We start from the raw sequence: 23,211 nt of genomic DNA, 5'->3' as shown, positions 1-23,211 counted from the left end.
ATGTTTTTTTTGGCACCCACTAGTTGTAGATAATTCCATGGTTCAGTGCTATTGATTTACTGCAACACATTTGACAAAGTATGCGGATGTGCTTTCCTTGTTTTGTATGATCCAATATGTTCAGCTGGAAGCCATTTCTTTTCCCAATAATGCCTATTATGACTTTGATTCTTTTTGATTGATTTTTTCCGACTTTTGGAAGATCAAAAAGTCATGTCATGGTAAGGGGGACAGAAAAAGAAATGAAGCCTTCAATTAAGTTTTGAGTTGCAAAATCCAACGCTTGATGTAAAATGCAATCTTACATTCCTCACAGCTTGATGTTAGCGTAAAAAATAAAGAAGTCACGTCTGTCATTTGTTCTGCTATCTGCTGTATTAATTGTTGTCGCTTTTGTTTTCCCTTTGGAAGAGAACGGAGGTAAAAGAAGTAGATTTTCAGTTTAGTGGATATTTCGTATTGTACATTTGACAACTTTATACTTCAGATTCAGATAAAGACGTGAAACTATGAGTATTTTTTGTGTGAAATCCCAGCTTAAAATATTTTCCTACTTTTTATGGATTTATTTTGTTAGGAACAGACACAGAGTGTCGTAACAAAAACAAAGTCGTCAAGAAACTGATATTAGTTTTTTAATAATCGAACCAAAAAAATGCAAACAACACCTAAAGAATTGTAGGATTTCTAAGGTAAAACTCAAAGCATTACGGGACATCTCATTGAGTCATCTTTGCTAAAACTTGCTTGTTTCTGGAAATTACCAAGGAAATGATTCCACACTACAAATTATAATTTGAATACAAGAGAATGATCTGACAAAGATCTCACATCTTATATAACAGCATCTCCCGGTAAAAAAACATAATATAACCAAAACAACATTTATTCAGCTTTTCTTTTTCCTTGGAAGAAGGTCTTTGTACAAGGAAATCTATCGGTTCAATATAAAACATATGAGTTTAACGACCAACTTTGTCAGTTGAGTAGCCCTGGAAGTAGATGCCTAGTAATAAAATAGAGCTTCGTTAAAGCCAATAATTGGCCCCAACTAGATTTTCCAAAGAACAGGTGCTCCTGAGCTGCTTTAGTCTTCAAGGACATATGCCTCATCCAAGTAGCTTCAGAGCTTCCTGAAGAACAGAAGAGGGCGCAGTTGTTTAGTAAGATAATCAACGTCCAGCTGGATAAGTAAGGAAATATCATTTATATAATCGTGTTAGTTTTTTATTTCAGGCAATTAAACTCTTAGATTCAACTGGAAACTTCAGATACTGTGGATACCTATTTTGCACTCTATGAAGCAATCAGGTACAGCCTTGCCCCACCACTGTGAAATGCAACTGAAATGTCTGATCTAGCTTGTACTAAAAAGCTCAGCTTCACAAGCTTGACACTAAGCACCAACATGAGGTACATACTCCAGAAGCAATACTCACCAGTTTATATAAGAAACTTCATGATCAATGACCACAAAAATTCGAAGGATACCCATTTTACATTATGACCAAGACTTCAAGTATCGTTGTCTTCATCATGCATGAAGCAAATGAAAATCCCCGTACGCACATAGTTAATGTTCCAAGCCTTTAACATGCGAAAATCTGATTAAAGTATCCATGTTTTTAATCATCCTACAAATATGTATCAACAACCTACCTAGTGTAATACCACAGGTAGGATTTGGGGAGGGTATGCATACCTTACCCCTACCTTTGTGGGTACAAAGGTTGTTTCCAATAATAGACCCTTGGCTCAATAGAAATGTTTCCGAAGCAAGATTGGAAGAAAAATATGACAAAAATCTATTGAGAAAAAGGATGTATAATGAGTTAATGACCAAGGCAAAGCTAATATATGATATAATTATTCAAAGAACTACAAGCAATAGATTTAGCAACTCCCTAATTTATTAATGCTTGCTGAATAACCCGGTAACTCAATTTTGCAAGTTGTGATCCGTTGGTAGTAAAGTCACGGTTTCAATACAACAACATACCAGTTCCATTCTATAATTAAAACAAGAAAAGGCTAAGAAAGTTCCGAAATTCATTATGAAAAATATTGAGCATAATACATGACAACTTTATCAGAAAAACCATCCCGCCACAGACCAATAAAAATGTTCTGAGAATTTAGAATGCCCAAGTCAGAAGACAATAAATCCAATAAAGCTTAATTTACTGACTAAACAGTCTTTTCCTTAGAACTGCCCCCTTACGTATAATATATGAACTATTTGTTGCCTCTTTTATTCCCTCCTATTTTTTTTTAGTAACTAGCAAAAATGAAAAAGTTGGTGAGTAGTTGGGAAAGAAGAAATGGACGGGAAGGAGCAAAGGGCACCAGAGGGTTTGGCAAGAAAATGTAAGGAAGGGCTACCGGGCATCATCTTAAGATAGAATGTAGGAGTATTACTTATTGCACATAGCCAATTGGCAACTAGTAGAGTAGTAATAAAATTATCCACTTTTCCTCCTCTACCCTTAATCACAGGTCATGGGTTCGAAGCTTTAGAAATGAAGTTAAAAGAATGTTAGACAAATCTCATAGTGTTAAGAGCTAATTACATTATATTCTTACTCTTTTCTAAATTATAAAAATCCTTTACATTTGATGGAATCCGGATACAACCCAAAACGTCCTGATACATCGCTTCTCCGTTTCGAATACGTCCCTCAACAACCTGATACATCATGTCTCGTTTCGGATACATCACTCAACGTCCTGATACATCACATAAAGTGATGTATCTGATCGATACATCGCGTTAAGTGATGTATCCGAGAACAGGAGAAAGGAAGAACTTTTGTAATTTTTTCAAATGATAAAAGAATTTAGAAAATATGGTAAAATAGTTCATTTATGGAAAATTACATAAATACACAACTTACTTTACCATATTTTCTAAAATTTCCTATCATTTGAAAAAATTACAAAAGTTTTTCCTCTTTCCTACTCTCAGATACATCACTACGTGATGTATCGGTTAGAATACATCATTTTACGCGATGTATCGATCGGATACATCACTTTATTTGATGTATCAAGACGTTGAGTGATGTATCCGAAGTCAAGACATGATGTATCAGAACGTTGAGAGATGTATTAGAAACCGAGACGCGATGTATCAGGACGTTTTTGGGTTGTATCCGGATTCCATAAAATTTAAGGAATTTTTATAATTTAAAATAGAGTAAAAATATAATGTAATTGATTCTTAACACCATGAAATTAGTGTAACATTCTTTAATTTTATTTGTAAAGCTTCGAACCTATGACCTTTGATTAATGATAGGGAGGACGAAAGGTGTATAATTTTATTACTACTCTACTAGTTGTCAACTTGCAATGTGCAATAAGTACTACTCCTACATTCTATCTTAAGATGATGCCCGGCAGGCCTCCCCTACATTTTCTAGCCAAACCCTCAGGTACCCTTTGCTCCTTCCGTCCATTTCTTCTTTCCCAACTACTACTAACTTCTTCATTTTTGTTATAAACAAAAAAAAATAAAAGATAGGAGGGATTAAAAGTGGCAACAAATAGTTCATATAAAGCTTCGTTTAGCAACTCCCTAAGTTATTAGTGCTTACTGAATAACCCAGTAAACCCAAATTTGCAAGTTGTGACCCATTGGTAGTACCAACGTCCCAGACACAGTTTCAATACAACAACATACCCAGTTTCCTTCTATAATTAAAACAAAAAAAGGCTAAGTCAGAAGGCCATTGAAATATAACTTGCAAATTCATTAAGAAAAATATTGAGCAAAATACATGCAACTTTATCAGAAAAACCATCCCGCCATGGACCAATAAAAATGTTCTGACCATTTAGAATGCCTGATCAGAAGACAATAAATCCAAGAAAGCTTAATTTACCGACTATAAAATCTTTCCATTAGAACTGCCCAACATAAATTTTCCAAAATCATCACTTAAGTTACCTCAATATAAAAACAAAGAAAGAATCCCCGGAAGAGTTCCCTAACCTTGAACAAATTTAACTTTCTGCAATAAGTATTTGATGCTCCATCAGAACAAGTAGGTACGATCACTTGCATTAGATAATGCTCAAGACTATCAGTTGTACATCTGTGAAAAAAATGCCTCTCCCTCGATGAATGTTCCTATAGAAAATTCCAATATGCAAGTGAATTTTGAGATACATGCATAACATGCAAGCTGGAATGGGAAACCAACTCTTATCATTTAGCTTGTGCAATGTTGGTAAAAAACAATTTGGGTTGTTCAAACTTTACCGGATGTCCCCAACGACAATGCACAACAACTTGTGTGTTTTGGGACCATCTACATTGCCAATTGTGCATTTCTTTATAGTTCTTCTGTTTTATTTAACCATAATTTCAAGAGGTTCAATATCTATATATATACACATACAAAATTTAAAAATTACCTTATATATACCGTGTATTTTTTGCCGAGGGGGTCGAGTTCAGGTGAACCCCCTCGCTACCCTCTAGATTTATGTTGCAACTTGGGGGGCATTTATGAAACGCAATACTAAATTATTCTAACTCTTAATTGCTCTTGGATTATGTATTAGTGGCTCTCTAGCTTCTCTTTAGTGTAAAAATTATCGACTTGTTATAACTTAAAAGGAAATCGAAGAGACTTTTTGGTTGACTTAGTTTTCAAACTTTTTGCAGTTGAGCATACCCTATCCTAAAGCTGATATACCTACTACTTCAATAATAAATTCTCATCTCCGAATATAGAAGATGCAACAAGAGAAGCATTTTAGAGAACTATTTAGTGACATACCCTTGATGTAGTATCCATTAAATGTGGAGTCCGCACAAACTATCCGTAAATAATCTTGGGCTTGTTAAGTCCCACATTGTGGGATGAGGGAATTATGGACTCCTTATAAGGATTTGAGTCATCCTCCCCTCATAAGCTAAATTTTGGGGTAGAGTTAGGCCCAAAATTTATTTCTTTACATGATATAAGAATCACACTCATCCCAATGTCGGTGCAATGAGGGAATTATGGACTCCTCATACGGACTTGAGCAATTCCACCCTCATAAGCTAGCTAGTGGTTTGAGTTGGGCCTAAAATTCATTTCTTTACACTAGCAAACTTGACATATTAAATGCACCCATAAAGCATAATAGACATCTAATTCATTGAATATCCCATCCAATAAAACAGAAGAAATATAGATCTCCAAAACAAATAAAAAATTAGCAAACTAGATGGTCCCAAAACATACAAGGTGTTGTCGTTTCCATTAGGGACAGCCAGAAAAGTTGGAACAGCTCAAATTGTTTAAACGAACATTGCACAAGTTAGATAAAAGAGTTACCAGCTTGAACCTTATGCATGCTTCTCAAAACTCACTTCCAGCATCTGCCATTGGAGATAGAGACAGCAAGTAATCTGTATTAGTAGGTGGTGATACGAGCAGCATAGCTCCAAGAACAATCTCACTAGGAGGAATATATTTGTTCCTTGCATAAATTAGAATATTTTCGTCATCGGCAGAGAGATTTTCAAGCCTGGTTCCTGTAGATTAGTATGAAGTTGCCCCTGCCCCCTGGAGTCTTTCAACAGGTGAAAACGTGTTTTCTACTCTCTGATCATTCTTCTTGGGACACTCAAGATTAGAGAGGATTTTGTCTGCTTCTCCTAACAAAAGGTGAACGTTAGTGTACATAAAACAATAAGGTATTAATACAATAGATCTTTTTACTTTGTGGTAAAGCTTTTATTATTTGTATGGTTAAAGTATAGTAAAGAATGTCTTTTCTACTCTCTGATCATTCTTCTTGGGACACACTCAAAATTTCAGAGAGGATTGTGTCTGCTTCTCCTAACAAAAGGTGAACGTTAGTGTACATAAAACAATAAGGTATTAATACAATAGATCTTTTTACTTTGTGGTAAAGCTTTTATTATTTGCATGGTTAAAGTATAGTTGGACTGATCAGTTCATATCTTTATCGAAAATCCAAGTTACCTGTAATTTGTCGATGTCAATTCATTGTGCAAAGGGAAGTAAGTTTTTTAAGCTTATGGGAGATGTTATAATTAATGATCTATGAGCAAGAAAGAAACCCAATATTTTGTCTGTAAGAGTATTATACAGTGATTGATTCCCTATTTGTGTATAGAATATTTTGGCTTAAAATTACATCTCCGCCAACACTACTTCCTTTTTTGGAAAAATAATTAACTTTGTAGATTAAGTATTCTATTTCAAACAAAACTAAGAATACGAAGGTAATTGGTCTCCTTATATGGACTTGGATAATCCTCACCCTATGAGCTGGACTTTAGGGTTGTGCTAGGCCCAGAACCTATTCTTTAACAAACCCAAAAGTAGCTTTTTTCGGTTGATTGATCCTTCGGAGCCTAAGATGCTTATCCACTGTGTAAAAGAGTGACGGAGATTTTAACGTTCTCATTTCTTCCCGTGTCCTATTTTCCTTTTCTAATTAGTAATATATTTTATTCTCTTTGCTCCTTTCTACTGTTATTGTATTTCCTGGCCTTCTAAGAAGTTTTATGGTAGTGAATACATTTTTCCGGTTTCTATAATGCTTGTTGCTTTTATTAAAACTACTTCGTATTACTTAAAAATCAATCAAGTCATATAAAGGTTTTGAAGAGTTATAATAGGTAAAGTGGCAGATCAAGGGTTTTCTCTAAAGGACCAAAACATAAAAATGTAGTGCTTGAGATTTAAACTTGAAACCTTATGGTGAATTTTGCACAGTCTCAACCACTTAATCAATCTCTAATCTCATGTTAAAGAGGTTCAAAATCTCTCTCTCTCTCTCTCTATATATATATATATATATAATTTGAAAATAACCTTATATCCCGTGTAATTTTTTGCTGAGGGAGTTCGGGTGAACCCCCACGCTACCCTCTAGATTTATGTTGCTACTTGGGGCATTCATGAAACTCAATACTAAATTATTCTAACTCTTAATTGCTCTTGGATTATGTATTAATGGCTCTCTAGTTTCTCTTTAGTGTAAATATTATTGACTAATCGTTATAACTTAAAAGGAGATTGAAGTTTGGTTGACTTAGTTTTCAAACTTTTGTGGCTGAACATGACTTATCCTAAAGCTGATATACCTATTTCTTTAATAATCAGACTCCCATCTCTGAATATGGAAGATGCAATGGTAGAAGCATTTTAGAGAACAATTTAACGACATACCCTTGATGTAGTATCCATGTAATGTGGAGTCCATGCAAACAAATGGTACATAATGGATATTGGGCTTTTTAAGTCCCACATCATGGGATGAGGAATTATGGACTCCTTATATGGACTTTGGCAATCATCCTCTCATAAGCTAACTTTTGGGGTAGAGTTAGGCCCAAGATTGATTTCTTTACATGGTATCAGTGTCAAACTCATCCCAATTTATCATTTACCGATGTTGGGCCCCATATCAAATAATCCATAGACTAGATGTCCAGTCTTGGGCGTGAGGCGGGGTGTTAAGTTCCACATAAGTGCGATAAGAAAATTATGAATTCCTTATATGAACTAGAGCAATCCTTTCCTCACAAGCTAGCCCGTGGGGTTGATTTAGGCCCAGAATTTATTTGTATACACTAACAAACTTGTAGGCAAGCACACTGTGACCGCCACCGGCATCGGAATTGACATATTAAATGCACATACTAATTTATTGAAATCACATCCAAAAAAAAAACAGAATTATAAATCTCCAAATATAAATGCACTACTGGCAAACTATATGGTCTCAAACACACAAGTTGTTGAGCGTTGCCACTGGGGACATCTAGTAAAGTTGGAACAGCTCAAATTGTTTTAATAAAAATTGTACTTCCTAGATAGTAAGAGTTGGCACACATACCAGCTTGAACCTTGTGCATGCAGCTCAAAATTCACTTACAAATTGGAATTGGAATTTCCTACAGGAACATTCACTGAGCAAGAGGCATCATTATCTTCTGCCAATGGAGATAGAGTTGTCAAGTGTTTTGTAGCAGTAGGTGGAAGCATAGCTCCAAGACCAATCTCATTAGGAGGAAAGTGTTTGTTCCTTGCATATACTAGAATATTTTCATCGTCTGCAGAGATATTTTCAAAGTCTGGCTCCTGTAGAATGTTATGAAGTTGCCTCTGGAATCTTTCAATAGGTGACAAAATGCATTTTCTACGCTCTGATCTTTTTCTTCTTGGGACACTGTCAGGATTCCATAGAGAACCTTTGTATGCTTCTCCAAACAAAAGGATTCGTTAGAGCACATAAAACAATAAGGTATTACTATAATAGATCTTTTTACTTTGGGGTAAAGCTTTAATTATTTGTATGGTTAAAGTATAGTTGGACTGATCAGTTCACTATCTTTATTGAAAATCCAAAATACCTGTAATTTGCCGATGTCAGTTCATTGTGTAAAGGAAAGTAAGTTTTTGAAGCTTAGGGAGACACTATATTAATGATCTATGAACAAGAAAGAAACCCAACATTTTGCCTATAGAGTATTATATAATGATTGATTCCCTGCGGCTTTTTTAAGTAAAACCCTGAATGTGATTTGACAATCACATGGCAATAATCGGGAAACAAAAAGAATTTCCAGCATAAAAATAAATCCGAGAGTCGTGAATCCTGATACATGCTTACCAAGTTGTCTTAGAGCTCTTCTTTGTGGGGGTGGGGGTGAGGGTGATTAAATTTATCCATTTTGAATCAAAAGAATAGGAGAAGTTCTTAATTGGAAGCTACAAATATTGGGTGAACTGTTTCTTCCTTTTCTTTTGAATCAGAAGACTATGCACTGCTGGATTACTTTTCGGGAAGGTGCATCCACAATGATTTGGTTGTCTAATTTCATCTATCTCATATTTTTCTTTGAGATTAAGAGTTTTGCGCTTACTATCATGCAAAGCAGAGGAAAGAAATAGGAAGACATTAGTTCTCCACTTCTTATGACCCTTGTGCTTAAGAAAGGATTTGATTCAGAACGTGCATCAAATTTGCTGCGACAAGTCAAGTGCTCTATATATGAGTGAAATTATTTTACCATTTGTTTCTTCCATCTGCATGCAGTTTTCTGAGGATGATCCTGCTAAACATAAGCTTGATATGTTATTCATTTCCTCTTCAAGACAAGCTGAAGAGCCATCCTGTCCAGAAACCTCTATTCCAACTTCTAACTTTTTTCCTTCACGGGCCGGCTTCATGTCATAAGGGAGCAGATAGTTCTCTATTTCTATGTTTCCATGTCTGGGAATATAGCCATCTAGTGTCCTTCTACCCCGCCATCTTGATCCACATGCATTGCAGAGCACTGGTTTTTCAGGTGACCCATTTCTCCAAAGAATGGTTTCTGTTTGAGTTCACAATTAATTAGTGTTTGAACAGGGACAAAATAATAAAACATTCTTACAGGCAGAGACTTACCTCAGAAATTAAAGCACAGGGTTCACTGACAATTAAGATTTCTTTTAAAAAGGTATAGAATGCATTTCACCAGAACAGAAGCGTCCCGAAACTAGAGTATGTATACGGGGAATTTCTTTGGGCAAACAAAAGGAAATATCTCTGTGGAACATGCATAGACTTTTAGAATGTGTCTACAGTTTTTGTACTCACATTTTCATCACCGTGTTAAGGAACCATACAAAGTAGTTGAACTTTGAGCTTTATGGTGGAAAGATTGAAAAGGATTTGCTTGATACTTCAAGGTACCATGCAGAACAGTTACCCTCTTAACAGACTGCATTTATTTTCACGATATTTTAAGGAGGAAAGTTACCATCTAATCCCACAGTGATTAACTGTACAATATTCAACAGTGACTATATCTTTGTGTAGTGCTCAACGGTAAAATAATTCCGCACCCACTGGCGGACCACCCACCATTCTCTGGTGTGTATTACCATTTGATGGTTTACTTACTTCATATCTTGTCATTTTCTTACAACCCTTCTTCAAATACTCCTCTTTAAAGCCGAGGGTCTATCAAAAACTGACTTTCTACTCCACAAAAGTAGGGTAAGATCTGTGTATATCCTAACCTACCTACCTAGGTGTCAAAACAGGCGTGAATCTAAAGAATGGATCCTTCATGCTCTAAATTTTAAGATTCAAGGATACGGATCCAAGTATTGATACAGGTGGAGGGATTCGGCTAATAATAGTTCAAATATCTAAAGGAGTTATAAAACCTTAACTATGAGATATTATGTAGATCAGGAGAAAAAATTAATCAAGAGGAGAACTTACGCTTGATGCCACAATGGAAACATGGCCCCGTTTTACCCATAAAATCTGGTTCTGAATGATTCCAGTTCGAATCAGGTTGAATGTGCCACTGCTAACCTAATTTTTTTTGCTCTCAAAATCTAAAATGACGGAGTGAGGTGACAGATCACAAGATATAAACAGATAAGAAATAGGTAGACTACAACTTGTCATTTCCATAGATACAAATGAATCATGATAGAGTTGTCATTTACCTTGATCTATTGTGAACTATTTTTTTTTTAGAAGGAATCTATTCTGAACTCTGAACTATTTTGTATCCCCTTATGACAGCTCAGCAACTTTGATTACTGTAATTTCTCAACTATTTACACTATAACTCCAATGAGAGAAGTATTTGATTCTCTATCAAAAGAAAAAGGGGTGGGGGATTTGGGGGGGGGGGGGGGGTGTGAAAGATGGATTTGGAGAATCCTCATTATGCTATGCCTTTAGTCTAGTGGTCAATCTTGTTAAGCAATGAATCTGAAGGCAAGGGAGTGTTAAATAGTTTCAAGAAGAAAATTTGAATATAAGAGTGCGCAAATAAACGAGTTGCCAAATAACAACGATTTAATGCAGTAATTGCCTGCAATTGTGGAATCAGATTTAGATTGAAAAATCCAAGGTCCTCAGATTACACTACTGAGAGCAGATCCAGCAAAAGAATGACTACATTCAATTTCTTTGCATCTGTTTTCTTACCAATTTTTACATCTGTTTCCCCTTGCACTAGGAACTCCACGAGATAGATTTATCATTACTTACCGATTTGATGCCATAAAGTTTGGGAAGTATGGATGCAGAAATAGCAGCAGCATTTCAATGCCTTTGAGATAAGATAGGCATGTAAATAGTATTATCTCTTTGCAAGAGTCCTGTGCGTTCTGCAAGCAGTGCTACTGGATGTTCATTTGTCGCAAGAGATATTGCCTCAACATCTTGTATTACCTGCACAAAGCGATTATTCATGAAAAACAGAGAAATTTCCTTCATGCCCAATCTAGAGGAAACACTGAACTGAATAACAACACTTAGAAACAAGCTATGATGCACATGGAACAGATGCTCCTGAAAACCAACATCATACTCTAGTAAGATGAGATGTCAACTGTTAGCAAGCGAACAGTTGGTCTACTTGTGTCCTTAGAACCATAGGAAGCAAATCAATCAAATGTAACTTCTGGATGAACTTGCAAACAGTCTTTTGTGGGGAAATATGAAGACACCCTGTCGCTTCCTGTGAGAAGCCTACTTAACACAAATGCACCACAATTTCTTGAGACTCATAATATGTTAGCAGTATATAGAAAGTGAGAAGACCTGGGGCGGTATTCTTGGTCTTTTGTGATCTTGTTATGTTCTCGATTATTTTTGTATACCATTATACTAAAACCATATTGCACGTCAATGTATGAGAAATATGGACGAAGTGTTTAACTGGTCAAAAGATATATTTAAGCCAGTACTAGTTTATGCAACCAGAGTTTTTATTAAAATGGAAAAGGCCTTCTACCTCAAAGTGGCAGATCTGGGCTGATAGACTTTGAGCTTCAAGTTCTTTTGATAAAAGTTACAAAACCAGAAAGTTCTTGCTAGACTTGGATTATTACATTTGGTATTAGAATGGAAAAAGTAAGTCCAGAATTAGCAACTAGGATTATTACATTTGGCATTAGAATGGAAAAAGTTAGTCCAGAAGTACAGAGACTAAGTGATAGCTGATCTGAAGGCAAGACACTGTAAATCAAATCCTACTCTCGAAACAGCCATGCCCATCCATTAACAGACTTCATCAATGGTACATACAATGTTCTTGAACAGAAAAGCTCCTTAGGCTGCACGGAATGAAGATTTCACAATGGAAAACATGTATCAAATTACTGGCAGAAAGAATTGAATTACAACAGAATTGTTTTGCTTAAGAATTACTTAAATTGCTCTTTAATCTACAATCATGTTATTGTTTAATGTAGTTTTACTATGTGAGCCAAATGTACCAGTAAAAGACATAATACCTTGAGGTTTCACACTTTCTCGAATGAAACTCACTTCCTTCTCTTCGTCTTGTTTCACTTTTTCAAGTAAGCACCATACTTATGTAGCTGAGACGAATTAAAAATTATTTTTTCATCTTTTGCGAATGCATTGCTGGTATATGGAACTGACCTACCACTAAAATATAGCAGATGAAATAGAGATAGACAATATGAACATGAGGCATCACATTTGGCAAGGCCAGTAAATCAGCAACGGGAGAAGGCCATTTATTGATGGAATATATGACATAGATGCTGGGAGTTGACACATAGCATGATAATGCCATTACAGAAGAGGAAATCCCAATTTAGCATGATGATGCCATTTCAGAAGAGGAAAACCCAAAAAAAAATTGCAGCTAATGTCCATGCATTGACAATTTCAAACATCTGAACCTAAGACTAAATATAACTAAACTTCCTAAAGAAAGTAAAAGAATCCTATTTATATGTAAGTTCAATGTGCAGGATATTGACAATAATTGAGGTATGTACCAAGTCCAGAGATAAAAGGAGTTCAAAATCTGACCTACAATTTTCAAGCAAAGTGGGAATTTAACCCTCTCGAGAGAATGTCGCTCATCGGAGTTCAAAATATGACCTTCCACATTCACAATGTCATGAGAAACCTAAATGAGGGGGAAACAGTTTGTAGCAACCAAGTTTCCTGCTTGCTTGATGCATTCTACCTCATGCAGGGGAAAAGTTGGTATGATTGTCTTAAGATGATAAGTACTTTATTGTGGCATGTGACAAAATGCGGTTTTCCCACTATTTGGAAGAAGGCCGTCCTTGGCCATTTCAGTGAGTGCATTGAATACCGCATCCATGTTCCCTTCCTTGTAGTTCACCTCAACAATAACTTTTGCTAGCTCACCATCGGCAAGTTTACAGGTTTCCAATGTGCTTTGAATTACTTGATGTAATTCCTCGCTCATCCCTTCTTTAAAAAGTTCTTTCATGAGCACAATAATACTTACTGTATGAGGAATAAATCCAAGATTAGCCATTTCTCTGAAAAGATTCAAGGCTCTATGCAAATTCCCACCCCTGGAATGACCGTGTATAAGTAGGCTATAAGCTACTTCACTCGGCTTCTTGTGTTTTTGCAGCATCAACTCAAAAACTTGGTCAGCTTCATTCAACAGACCTTTCATGCAGAATCCTTTAATAAGATCTAACGCACTCTTCAATTCAAGATCCTTGCAACTTTCTATTAGCATGTCATAAGTGACACAATTTGGCACTGATTGCTCATACAACAACTTGAACAGAAGCCGCTTTGCTTCCCTAGTGCGAGCTTGTTTGTTAAGCCCATTGATTAGGACATTGTAAGTGACGACATCAGGAAAGCAACCCTTATAGATCATTTTGTTATGCAGGTGAAAAGCACCTTTAATATCCCCATTTGCACAGTATGCACCAATAAGTGTAGTATATGTAAACTTATCTGGTTGCAGACCTACTCTGAACATCTCTTGGAAAAGTTCGAAAGCTTCAGTCAGTCTTCGCTGCTCACAAAGACCTTGAATTAGGGATGAATAAGTAATAACATCAGGTAAAACCCCTTTTTCAACCATCTGCTGCTTAACACAGAATGCTCTTTCCAACCCACAGTTTCTACAGAACCCAGATATTATTGTACTATAAGTTACAACATCTGGGACCAGCCTTCTCTGTTCCATCTCTTGAGTCACACGTAAAGCATCTTCCATCCTGCCCACTGCACAATGCCCATTAATTAACGCATTGTAAGTTACAATTGAAGGGGAAAAGCCATTTGAAATCATTTCATTCAACAGCTTATAAGCCTCATTCATAAGACCCTGCTGAGAAAAACCAACAATCAATGTTGTGTAAGTTCTATCGTTGGGATATAATCCCCTAGCATGCAGTTGATCAAAGAATTCCATTGCACGGTGCAAATTCCCAGTCTTGCACATGCTATTAATCAAAGAAGTATAAGTCACAACATCTGGAGACAGCCCATTCCTCAACATTTCCGAGTGCAAAACAAGTGCTTGGTGAAAGTTACCCTCTCTACAATAGCCATTTACCAGTGTGTTATAGGTTACTTCATCAGGCATTAATCCCTTTCCCCTCATCTCTTCCAAAATCTCACTTGTCTCTTTCATTCTACCTTCTCGACACAACCCATTAATAATAGCATTATATGTGACCACACTTGGTTCCAAGCTCCTCACTTGCATTAGCTTCAACAATTTGACTGCCTCATCAACCTTACCTATCTTACAATAACCACCTATGATAGTGTTATAGGTTACAACGTTTCGCAAGCAGCCATTTTTTTCCATTTCATTGAAAACAACCAAACTCTTTTGCAACTCCCCTTTTGCACAAAGGCCTCGGATCATAATGTTATAAGTATACACATTAGGTGAAACCCCAGATTGAACCATATCATCATAAAACTTTTGAGCTAATTCGAAAGACCCATTATATGAAACCCTGATCAACGCATCAAGAATGGAATTATAGGACAAAACAGTGAGCATAAACCCATTAAACTTGGCTAATTCAAAGATATTCATAGCTCTGTCAATCATTTTCAAATGAGAGTAGGATTTTACCATCAAATCGAACACAGCAGAGCTGGACTTGCAAGAATAGTAAGTGTCCCTGAGACATGAAAAGACCAATTCACCCTTGTTATCGCCGAATTTCAAAGCAACATCCTCTGCCAGGGATTGGGCAGTCTTGTAAAGCTTGAAACGAGTGAGGATATGAATGGAAATACACTTGCATTGAAGATTGAAGAATTGGCGGTTGCGTGCCCAGTTGATGAATCTTAGAACAAGGGGTTTATCGAATCGGCATTGGAAAAGCACGGAAGAAGCATATTGAGGGGTGAATTGGGAAGAAATGGAGTCCAAGGAAATTGGGTCGTATCCTTTAAGAATGGATACAGCCCTGTCGACAAAAAGGGTGGTGGAGGAAGGAGATGGTGAGTCTAGGGTTTTGCATTGGACTTGCCGAGTTGAACTATGGAGGGCTCTCCGGTAGGGTTTAACAAGTAGCATGTCGGAAAAAGCTACAACCGGAGTTACGGCGACTGTGATATCATGTAATACCAGTTACAAAAAAAAATACCCTGCTAATTAAGGAATTCACCATATCACTAAACCTAAAATTAGAGAGGACAAATAGACTATCTAGTATAAGCTGATTACTTCATAATTTATTTATTTATTTTTGAACTAGTAGCAAATATGTAGAAAGTTATTTTTTAAAAATTAGTATATGTCAATATATTGTATATTATAAATCTTCCAAAAATAGATTATCAAAAAGCTACCGACGTATTCTCATTCCCTCCTTGATTTTTATTTTGTTTTTTGTATTATCGATTTTCTCCTATCTTAGTTAGTACGGTAATTTGACTTAATAAATATTTTATAAAGACAATTTTATTTGTAAATTTGATTAAAAAGTAATAACATTAATATCATGTGATATTGTTTTGTCGATATTTATGATAATATTTTTAAATTATAATTTATAATTTAAATGAATAATTAAAAAAATATATGATTTTTTAAAAAGTGGTCTGGCCCGGCCAGCCTGTAGCCCACGTACTTGTAGGTTGGATCGATCATTTTCCAGCCCACACGAAAAATAGATTACCTCAGCCTGACTCATAAAATATATAAGCTTATATGAGTTAGTTCGAATGGAATGAGGCTAGAAAGATAACAAGAGTCCTCTTGTTAACACGGGGACCAAATTTATGATATGCTACCTATTACGTCTGATGCATTCACTATTGATTTTATTTATGATGGTAACTTAATATATTAATATATATCTTTTCTAGTCGGAAAAAATAAATTGTCATTGAGGATTAATTAGAGCTAACAATTTGTTTGGATGGTATTGTTTTATAATGTATTGTATTGTATTATTTTAATCCATGTTATTTGATAATGAATAAAAACAATGAGAAGAAAAGTATGAAGTAACAATGTCAAATTGGTTCTTCCCTGTTACCTTACAACGAGTTTAAACAATACGAGATACAATAGAATTTAAGTAATTATAACCAAACAAACATTGTATTTAAAACTAACAACCATCCAAACAAGGTAAAGGAATCAACTGTCATTTGATCAACAATATTCTAATTTATCAAATAAAAGTGATCTTTCGTTTCATCACAAAGATTCTAAAAATGCATCCAGTGTGAATTTGAAGTAGACATTATGATAGGTAAGAAGACAAGAAAAATGTTTGATCCTTGGAAGGAAAAAAAGAAAATAACATGTACTTTACCAGGTTTTAAGCCAGCAATCAACACTTGTACAAACATAAAAGTCCCAATGCTAATTAGCTGGTCAGACATCATGTCAATATTGCTCATTCCCATTGATTGTGGAATGTGTATTACTTGAGACAGCATGATTTCAGTCATTTGGTTTCCAAATAGGAAGGCAGAAGTACCTTTGTCTGCTAGGAAAGAGGATACAAATCAACTCCAAGGCAATTTTTAGCCTGGACTCAAATTTGAACAATAAATATAAATCAATCAGTTCCAGCATTGAATCAACTAAGGCTCTATAATCTATACTGACACCTCAATCCCAATTTAAAGTGTCAAACTAGTAACTACATCTTGTTAATCCCTGTTGGCAGGAGTTGCAACCAGGACATTCCCCTTGGTAACAAAAAACTGCAAGTCCAATCAACCATGTCTTTACCCCGCACAGCATCAGAAATCTTTACACAACATGGTGTGGAAGTAAAAGCAATCAAATATGTGCTGAGAGTGAAATCTGATAATCAAACATACTCCAGCAAATTGAATTCAGAGCAGGCAGGAATTTTGACGTTTCAGTGCAACGTGGCTGATATCTGTAACTTTCAAATGCTTGAAGATTATCTCATCCACAATGTCTAGACTCTGGTATTTCGGGCACTCTTGAAAGCGGTCCAAATGTTACTGCGCCTTTGCAAGTCCTCGGGTGGAAGGACCATGCAACAATTTCACAAAACCAAGAAAACTTAGCTTTCCATCTGTATGCCTTATCCAGTCATTAAGGACAGCATGAACTGGAATTGAAGGACCCAGTCCAAGCTCCTGAAAGCGAGATTTGATAATAATATTAGGCATTAAACGTATAATGGAACGTACAATACCCTGTGTTCTCAAAAAGTCCAACTGACCGAGACAACAACACTAACATGAGAGCATAACATGGCATTTGTAACAAACAAATGGAAACTTACAGAGGCAAGTTCTTCTATAACAATAGCCCTATTGCCATCCTTATCAAAGATTTCATATGCACACCTAGCATGTTGCTCCCAGCGCTCAAGAGCTTCCAGCTGATGAACACTTAAGGCAGCTGCGCAGAATTCTTCAAAATCCATCTTTCGATATTGAAGTGCATTTAGCTGTCAAAGACAACATCGGAAACCACTTCTCATAATCTAGAACCACAGAAGAAGCAGGGAAACACACAAATGGTGGTTATGTCAATACCGAGGCAAGAAAATCTGGAATCCGTGACTCCTTCATAGCATCTGTTCCATATTTCATTAGTGCCTATACGGAACAAAAAAAAGCAAGGAGATACGACCTTTTTAGGAAAGGAGTAAGAAGATAACACCAAAAGGCTAGAGTAAACAGCATAGAATAGCTAAGATGAGAGAGTCAAGATACTAACTGATCTTATATTTTCTAGCTTTATGTTGCCATTTTTGTCTGGCTCCAGTAATGCAAATTGCTCTTTAAGATAGAAAAGTTCATCTGCGGTTAAAGTTTTTGACAACGCCTATCAAAGGGAAAAGTATTAGGTGCAATTTACCAAGTCAAATGCTACCAAGCCTATAAGCATCAGAGCTGCTAGATGCCAAATAATCATATCAAACTTATAAAAAATCAGCAGAACTTTAAAAAGTAGAGCATTAGCATTAACAAGAGAACATTCCTAACTATTTATAAACAGATGCAACAAAAAAATTCAAATTTCATCCATTTAATCATGGATTTTCTCCGATGAGCCACAAGAAATATTTATAGAAAACCTTTCAAAAGTTCATTACTTACAGAGCAAAAGAATCAGAGATGATACCAATTTTAACTAAGATATCACAGATGATGAGTCTTGTGACCCTGATGTGATCAGCAAAAGTTAATGCAAAATATGAACTATGATGGGGGATCACCACGTTTTTCCCGCACTAGCTTTTCTTATTATCCATCTTTAGTACGACACCTAATTACTTATTGAAAAAGTATACAGAAACCTTCACCAAAGACAAAAGGCAAACGCAATTTAAAAATCTTATTAACTACTTCAGACCTAAAACCAAAAGATATAGGTGACCATAAGTAGTTTGGCTATCAGGGTAGAGACAGATATATTAGGTAATATTGATAGTTCCAACTAAAAAATACAGACATACTTAAAAGCAGTCTTACACAAAAAAGGATGATTGCATATATGCTTTCATTTGACGAAATATGAGAATACTAAGTGGTAGTTTTTCACCAATGACAAAAGGCAAAGATAACTTAAGAACCTTATAAACAATTTCAGACCTAAAACCAAAAGATATAGCACTATCAAGGGCAGAGAGTTATATATCAGGTTATATCAATAGTTCCAGCTAAATAATATACACACCCTTAAAGCAGCCTTACGCAAAGAGGATGACCGCATATATGCCTTCATGAGACGAAATATAAGAATATCAAGTGGTAGCTTTGCACCGCTATGATTACGCATCCAAGGATGACCTGAACAAGGGGGTCATGAGAAGAGGCAATATAAAGAAAAAGGATGCCAAGAAAATTCAGAGGAGCAAACACTCACATAATGCTTGAGCAGCACTCATTCTTTTTCTAGGATCTTTATTCAATAGTCGCTTGACAAAATCATTAGCCTCTGAAGTTAACGTAGGCCAGGGTGCTTCATCATAAGTTGGATCAGCCTTTAAAACAGCCCTGAAGATTCCAGACTCTGTTCGAGCCCAAAATGGACGACTACCACATAGAAGAATATATGCTATTACACCTATACTCCACACATCAGCCTCTATACCATATGATCTGTGCAGAACTTCCGGTGCTACGTAATATGCACTTCCAACAATGTCATTAAGCTTTTCATCTGCATACATCATATTTATATTAAATGTTTAATGGAGAAGACAAATATAAGAATTCATAGAACCTGCATGGCGTAAAAACTAACCTGGTCTAACAAAATCTGATAAGCCAAAATCGATGGCTTTTAACGGGGAGGATTCATCTTTCGACAAAAACAAAAAATTCTGAACAAGAAATGGAAAAAATGAGATACTTTTGCAAAAATATCAAAAGAAAAAAAAGGAGATATGATACATAAAAAAAATTCATATCCTTGTTAGTTAATCACCAAAATAATTATCATATAAAGGGTTTTTGAGGATGGATGTGCACAGCAGCTACGTTACAAGCAAGGAAAGATATTAAAACAGTTACACTTTGTATTCAGAGGATCTTCAGTGTCGATCAAAGTAATAAGATAAAGGCACTCTTCGGTATCATTAGCATACCGCACACGTTACAGAAAAACTCAACAATGAAGTGCTTCTCTGTTTTCTTTTTTAAATAAAAAGTAACCAACATTCTAATTTGCAATGCCAGTTTGAGGAATATGTTTACCTCGGGTTTAAGATCACGGTGCACAACACCCTGGAGATGGCAGAATGCAACAACATTTAATATTTGTACCATGACATCCTTCGCATCCTCTTCTGAGTACTTCCCGCCCCTACAAAAAGAAATGAGAAGGAAATTAAATACTATCCCCAAATAGAATATCTTTAAAAAACAAATCAATGAATTAGAAGTAAAATTCCCTAAATCAAACAAAGACATACCGTGCAAGTATTCTATCAAGGAGCTCTCCTCCTTGGCATAACCTGACCAACAATTTTCAAGAATTTCCTTAGCTTTATATTTTAAAAGGACATGCTCGGTATTCAAAAGAAATTCTTCTAAAGCCTGATGCTATAAGGTTTAGCATTATGCACTTTCTTTGAGTAACAAATTGTGGCTTAGTACCCAAACTTTCTTCCATGTTGTGCAAACATGAATTATCACCAGCCCAAGGGGGTACTTTCTTCTCTGATATGCGCTATATTACTTTGTCCTATTCCTTAAGGAGTGTCGCGAAGACAGACAGGAAAAGAAAAGCCTTACAAGAAATGGATTAAATCTCACTAATGTGGTTTAGATTCTTACTCCATCACAATGTAGACATTATCCCGATCTTCAAATGCATCATAGAATTGTATCAGATTGTTATGTCCTGTTAACGCGCGCAAAATTTTAACTTCCCGTCTGACATCCTCAATGGAAATAGCTGTTGTCATCTGAAAGACAACAAAATTGGGAGTATGAGTCTGATGTAGGGTGAGATTGAAGCGAAGAATTGCATCTGACCGAAAAGAATTGTTAAAATGATTTCTGACAAACTTAAACCCCCAAAAGTGAATTCAGTTTACTGCATACAAATATAATGGGTCAAAAGTCAGCAGTAGCAATAAGATCTCCATATGAAGGCAAAAAAATATGACATGGTCTAATTAGGTCAAGTCGCAAAATTTCACTAAACCTATCTACTATTGAAACCTTTTCTTTTTTCTTAAGTAATCTGCTACAGAATAGCAACCCAAATAGTTATTTACTTATTTTCATGAATTCATGTAGAGTTTTTTAGTTTACTCCTAAAATTGTTGATTATGAACAGAATGAAGCATAATAGTGTGATTGAGTCTCTCATTTCCTTTCCCTAGTGATGATACTGAAACCTTTTCAAGAGGAGCTCTTGGCGCAAAAAGATAATCCTATGCATTTTTTCTCTTTAATAAGTTCCAAAGCTCCCCAGTTTTTAATGCAGTGACTTCAACAGTCTCATGGGAAAAGTCAGTCCTTAAAGTTCTGAGGGAGATATGAATAACTTAAATTGCATAGATGATTTTGTGAACAAAAAGTAAAAATCTTTAGGACTCAGGCAGGGACACAAGACACGGTGAGTTTGCTACCATTCATGTCTTCATCCAAAGCAAAAGGACAAGAGCTTGCAATTCTATAGTGCTCAAACCCCACCAACTCTATATTAAATAGTAAAAAACACTATAATTTTTTTCAAATATTTCATGGACCCCAATAAATTCCAATAGGAATTCCTAACTAAAGCCTACTAGTGCAACAAACAAGACCAGTACAGCTCTTCAGAGCAACTTCCTAGAAAAGGATAGCTAATGCCCCATAAAAAGGGGAGGTTGATTAATAAAATAAAAGTAAAAGTAGCTTAAGAATCTGGAACTTTGATTTTGAATCACCAAATTTACAAGTGAAAAAGCCCTAAATTTTCAAGATAGGAGGAGAAAAAGTAAAAAATTAAAATACATCTTGGCGGTGGGAGAATTAACAGAGTGAAAGGATGATCTAATGGTGTTCATGACATAAAGAGAGAACAAATCTAAAACCCCAACAGAACTTAAATCAAAGAAAATGGACTCATAAGATTGACCAACTTTTCCCACCATGCACTTCAAGAATCAAACATTGTAAAGTAATTCAATATGCATATACACTTCAATGCATTAAGGACTAAACAGAGTGGAGAAGAAGAGACCTTGGCTTTTGGAATGACCTTAACAGCAACTTTCTGACCCTTAAGTTCACCTTTCTTGACAATAGCAGAACAAGTATACCCAAAATGGCCTCTACCCACTTCCTCCCCAATTTCATACTTACTCACAAATTGCTTAGAAAACCCAAAACTCTTATCCAAGTTAGCCCCCTCAGTTTCCTCTCCTTCCGGAATAGATGCAGCATTAGGCTTCACACTACCATGCCGTCTCAAAAGCAAAGCTTTAATATGCTTCGCCGGTGAAGGAGGAGGAAAAGGTCGTTTAAACAACCTCGCCGGAGTAGAATTCGCACTCTTAGAAGCAGAAGAATGACGGGCAGGTGATTTCTTGGAGAGAAAAAAACGAGCAGGACTGGGAGAGTAAAATGGGAAAAAAGGTGATTTTTTAGCTTCATTTTCTTTCTGGGTTTCAGCGACGTTTGGTGTTTCCGGTGGTGGAAGAATTTCTTGTGGGGAATAAGGATTGGGTCTTGGTGGTTTTGAGGTACAAGCACCCATGGTGATTATTCCAACAAAAACCTTAGACAGAAAACATAGTTATAAGAATCAAGAACCAAGAACAATTGTGGTTAAAAGATTGAGAATTTCTGGTCCTGCGGGAGATTTTAAGGAAGATGGTCGGCAGCTATGTATAATGTAATTGCAATAGAGGATTGATGTGTGGATAGTTGAGCTGGAACGGTGTTGGGTAGAGCTCCGTTTTAATGGATGGATGGATGGAGACTCAAGGAAGGAGAAGGTGTTTTATGTCTCAAGGGGCACGCCTCATCCACGTGATAATTTACTGCCCAATTAACTATCACCTAGCTAAGTGGAACCAATCTCCTCGGCATGGAATAACTCGAAATTAAGTTATCTCAAAACTAGTTATTTCATTTCAAAAATAATTACATTGTCTAATCAACATCATATTGCTTCAATTTTCGTAAAAAATAATTAAATTGCAAAAGAATTTTTTTTTTTTTGGTCATACCTTATTGTCTCATCATTAAAATCACGATAGTTTACTTGATAGAAATGTATAATTTTATTGTTTTTTACTTATTTTTTGAGAAATATCAATAAATTTGTTGATTGACTATATAAACTTCCATATTATTGATAATAATTTCATTCTCACTTTGTAATTCCTTTTTTATAAAAAAAAAAAATTACTTATTCAGTTCGACAAAATGCAAGAGGAAGTAAATGTTCTTGGTAGTATGTTGGAGTAGGTGGTTATGCTACTTGAT

The 23,211-nt window shown here is 35.8% G+C and overlaps 3 protein-coding genes across 27 annotated transcripts; all 3 read right to left on the bottom strand.

Moving 5' to 3' along the window:
* Nucleotides 1-811: 811 nt before the first annotated feature.
* On the bottom strand, nt 812-15,553 carry LOC101261764 (pentatricopeptide repeat-containing protein At5g39710). 24 transcript variants are annotated; one of them, XM_069292951.1, is made up of 10 exons: nt 12,841-15,547; nt 12,291-12,377; nt 11,789-12,110; nt 11,041-11,223; nt 9,050-9,355; nt 7,873-8,236; nt 5,334-5,656; nt 3,995-4,132; nt 1,285-1,587; nt 812-1,133 (listed from the first exon to the last, which is right to left on the bottom strand). In XM_069292951.1, the coding sequence occupies exon 1, from the start codon at nt 15,350-15,352 to the stop codon at nt 13,049-13,051; it is 2,304 nt and encodes a 767-aa protein (XP_069149052.1). In that variant the 5' UTR covers nt 15,353-15,547; the 3' UTR covers nt 812-1,133; nt 1,285-1,587; nt 3,995-4,132; nt 5,334-5,656; nt 7,873-8,236; nt 9,050-9,355; nt 11,041-11,223; nt 11,789-12,110; nt 12,291-12,377; nt 12,841-13,048. The 24 variants fall into 24 exon arrangements, with proteins under 24 accessions (XP_069149052.1, XP_069149068.1, XP_069149049.1 ...); XM_069292967.1 differs by lacking the exon at nt 12,291-12,377 and adding an exon at nt 1,703-1,805 and having other exon boundaries at nt 1,285-1,604; nt 5,369-5,647; nt 11,940-12,110; XM_069292948.1 differs by having other exon boundaries at nt 1,285-1,604; nt 3,995-5,656; nt 12,291-12,447.
* Nucleotides 979-9,751, bottom strand: LOC101262062 (GATA transcription factor 26-like). Its single transcript, XM_004231356.2, has 5 exons — nt 9,718-9,751; nt 9,050-9,355; nt 7,912-8,236; nt 5,369-5,526; nt 979-1,133 (listed from the first exon to the last, which is right to left on the bottom strand). The coding sequence occupies exons 1-5, from the start codon at nt 9,749-9,751 to the stop codon at nt 979-981; spliced, it is 978 nt and encodes a 325-aa protein (XP_004231404.2).
* An 880-nt stretch (nt 15,554-16,433) lies between the features above and the next one.
* LOC101246189 (CDPK-related protein kinase) lies at nt 16,434-22,822 on the bottom strand. 2 transcript variants are annotated; one of them, XM_004230755.5, is made up of 11 exons: nt 21,962-22,822; nt 20,563-20,693; nt 20,199-20,240; nt 19,981-20,089; nt 19,529-19,607; nt 19,148-19,444; nt 18,959-19,071; nt 17,996-18,103; nt 17,812-17,874; nt 17,556-17,723; nt 16,434-17,406 (listed from the first exon to the last, which is right to left on the bottom strand). In XM_004230755.5, the coding sequence occupies exons 1-11, from the start codon at nt 22,475-22,477 to the stop codon at nt 17,266-17,268; spliced, it is 1,767 nt and encodes a 588-aa protein (XP_004230803.1). In that variant the 5' UTR covers nt 22,478-22,822; the 3' UTR covers nt 16,434-17,265. The 2 variants fall into 2 exon arrangements, with proteins under 2 accessions (XP_004230803.1, XP_069146423.1); XM_069290322.1 differs by having other exon boundaries at nt 20,563-20,824; nt 21,962-22,697.
* Nucleotides 22,823-23,211: the final 389 nt, after the last annotated feature.

The sequence above is a fragment of the Solanum lycopersicum genome, chromosome 1 (genome assembly GCF_036512215.1).
Source record: "Solanum lycopersicum chromosome 1, SLM_r2.1".
NCBI classification, from domain to species: domain Eukaryota; kingdom Viridiplantae; phylum Streptophyta; class Magnoliopsida; order Solanales; family Solanaceae; genus Solanum; species Solanum lycopersicum.
The sequence above is the reverse complement of the archived record's forward strand: the minus strand, read 5'-3'. Positions and strand labels throughout refer to the sequence as shown.

Coding starts and splice junctions, on each gene's coding strand:
- LOC101261764 (XM_069292946.1), bottom strand. CDS start 15,352: ATGCTACTTGTTAAACCCTACCGGAGAGCCCTCCATAGTTCAACTCGG.
- LOC101246189 (XM_004230755.5), bottom strand. CDS start 22,477: ATGGGTGCTTGTACCTCAAAACCACCAAGACCCAATCCTTATTCCCCA. Junction 20,090..20,198: donor CTTGATAGAATACTTGCACG/GTATGTCTTTGT, acceptor TTCTTTTTGTAG/GGGCGGGAAGTACTCAGAAG. Junction 19,445..19,528: donor ATCAGATTTTGTTAGACCAG/GTTAGTTTTTAC, acceptor TGATGTATGCAG/ATGAAAAGCTTAATGACATT.
- LOC101262062 (XM_004231356.2), bottom strand. CDS start 9,751: ATGCAGTCTGTTAAGAGGGTAACTGTTCTGCATG. Junction 9,356..9,717: donor GAGGGTAACTGTTCTGCATG/GTACCTTGAAGT, acceptor GAACTCAAACAG/AAACCATTCTTTGGAGAAAT. Junction 8,237..9,049: donor GCAGATGGAAGAAACAAATG/GTAAAATAATTT, acceptor TGTTTGGAGAAG/CATACAAAGGTTCTCTATGG.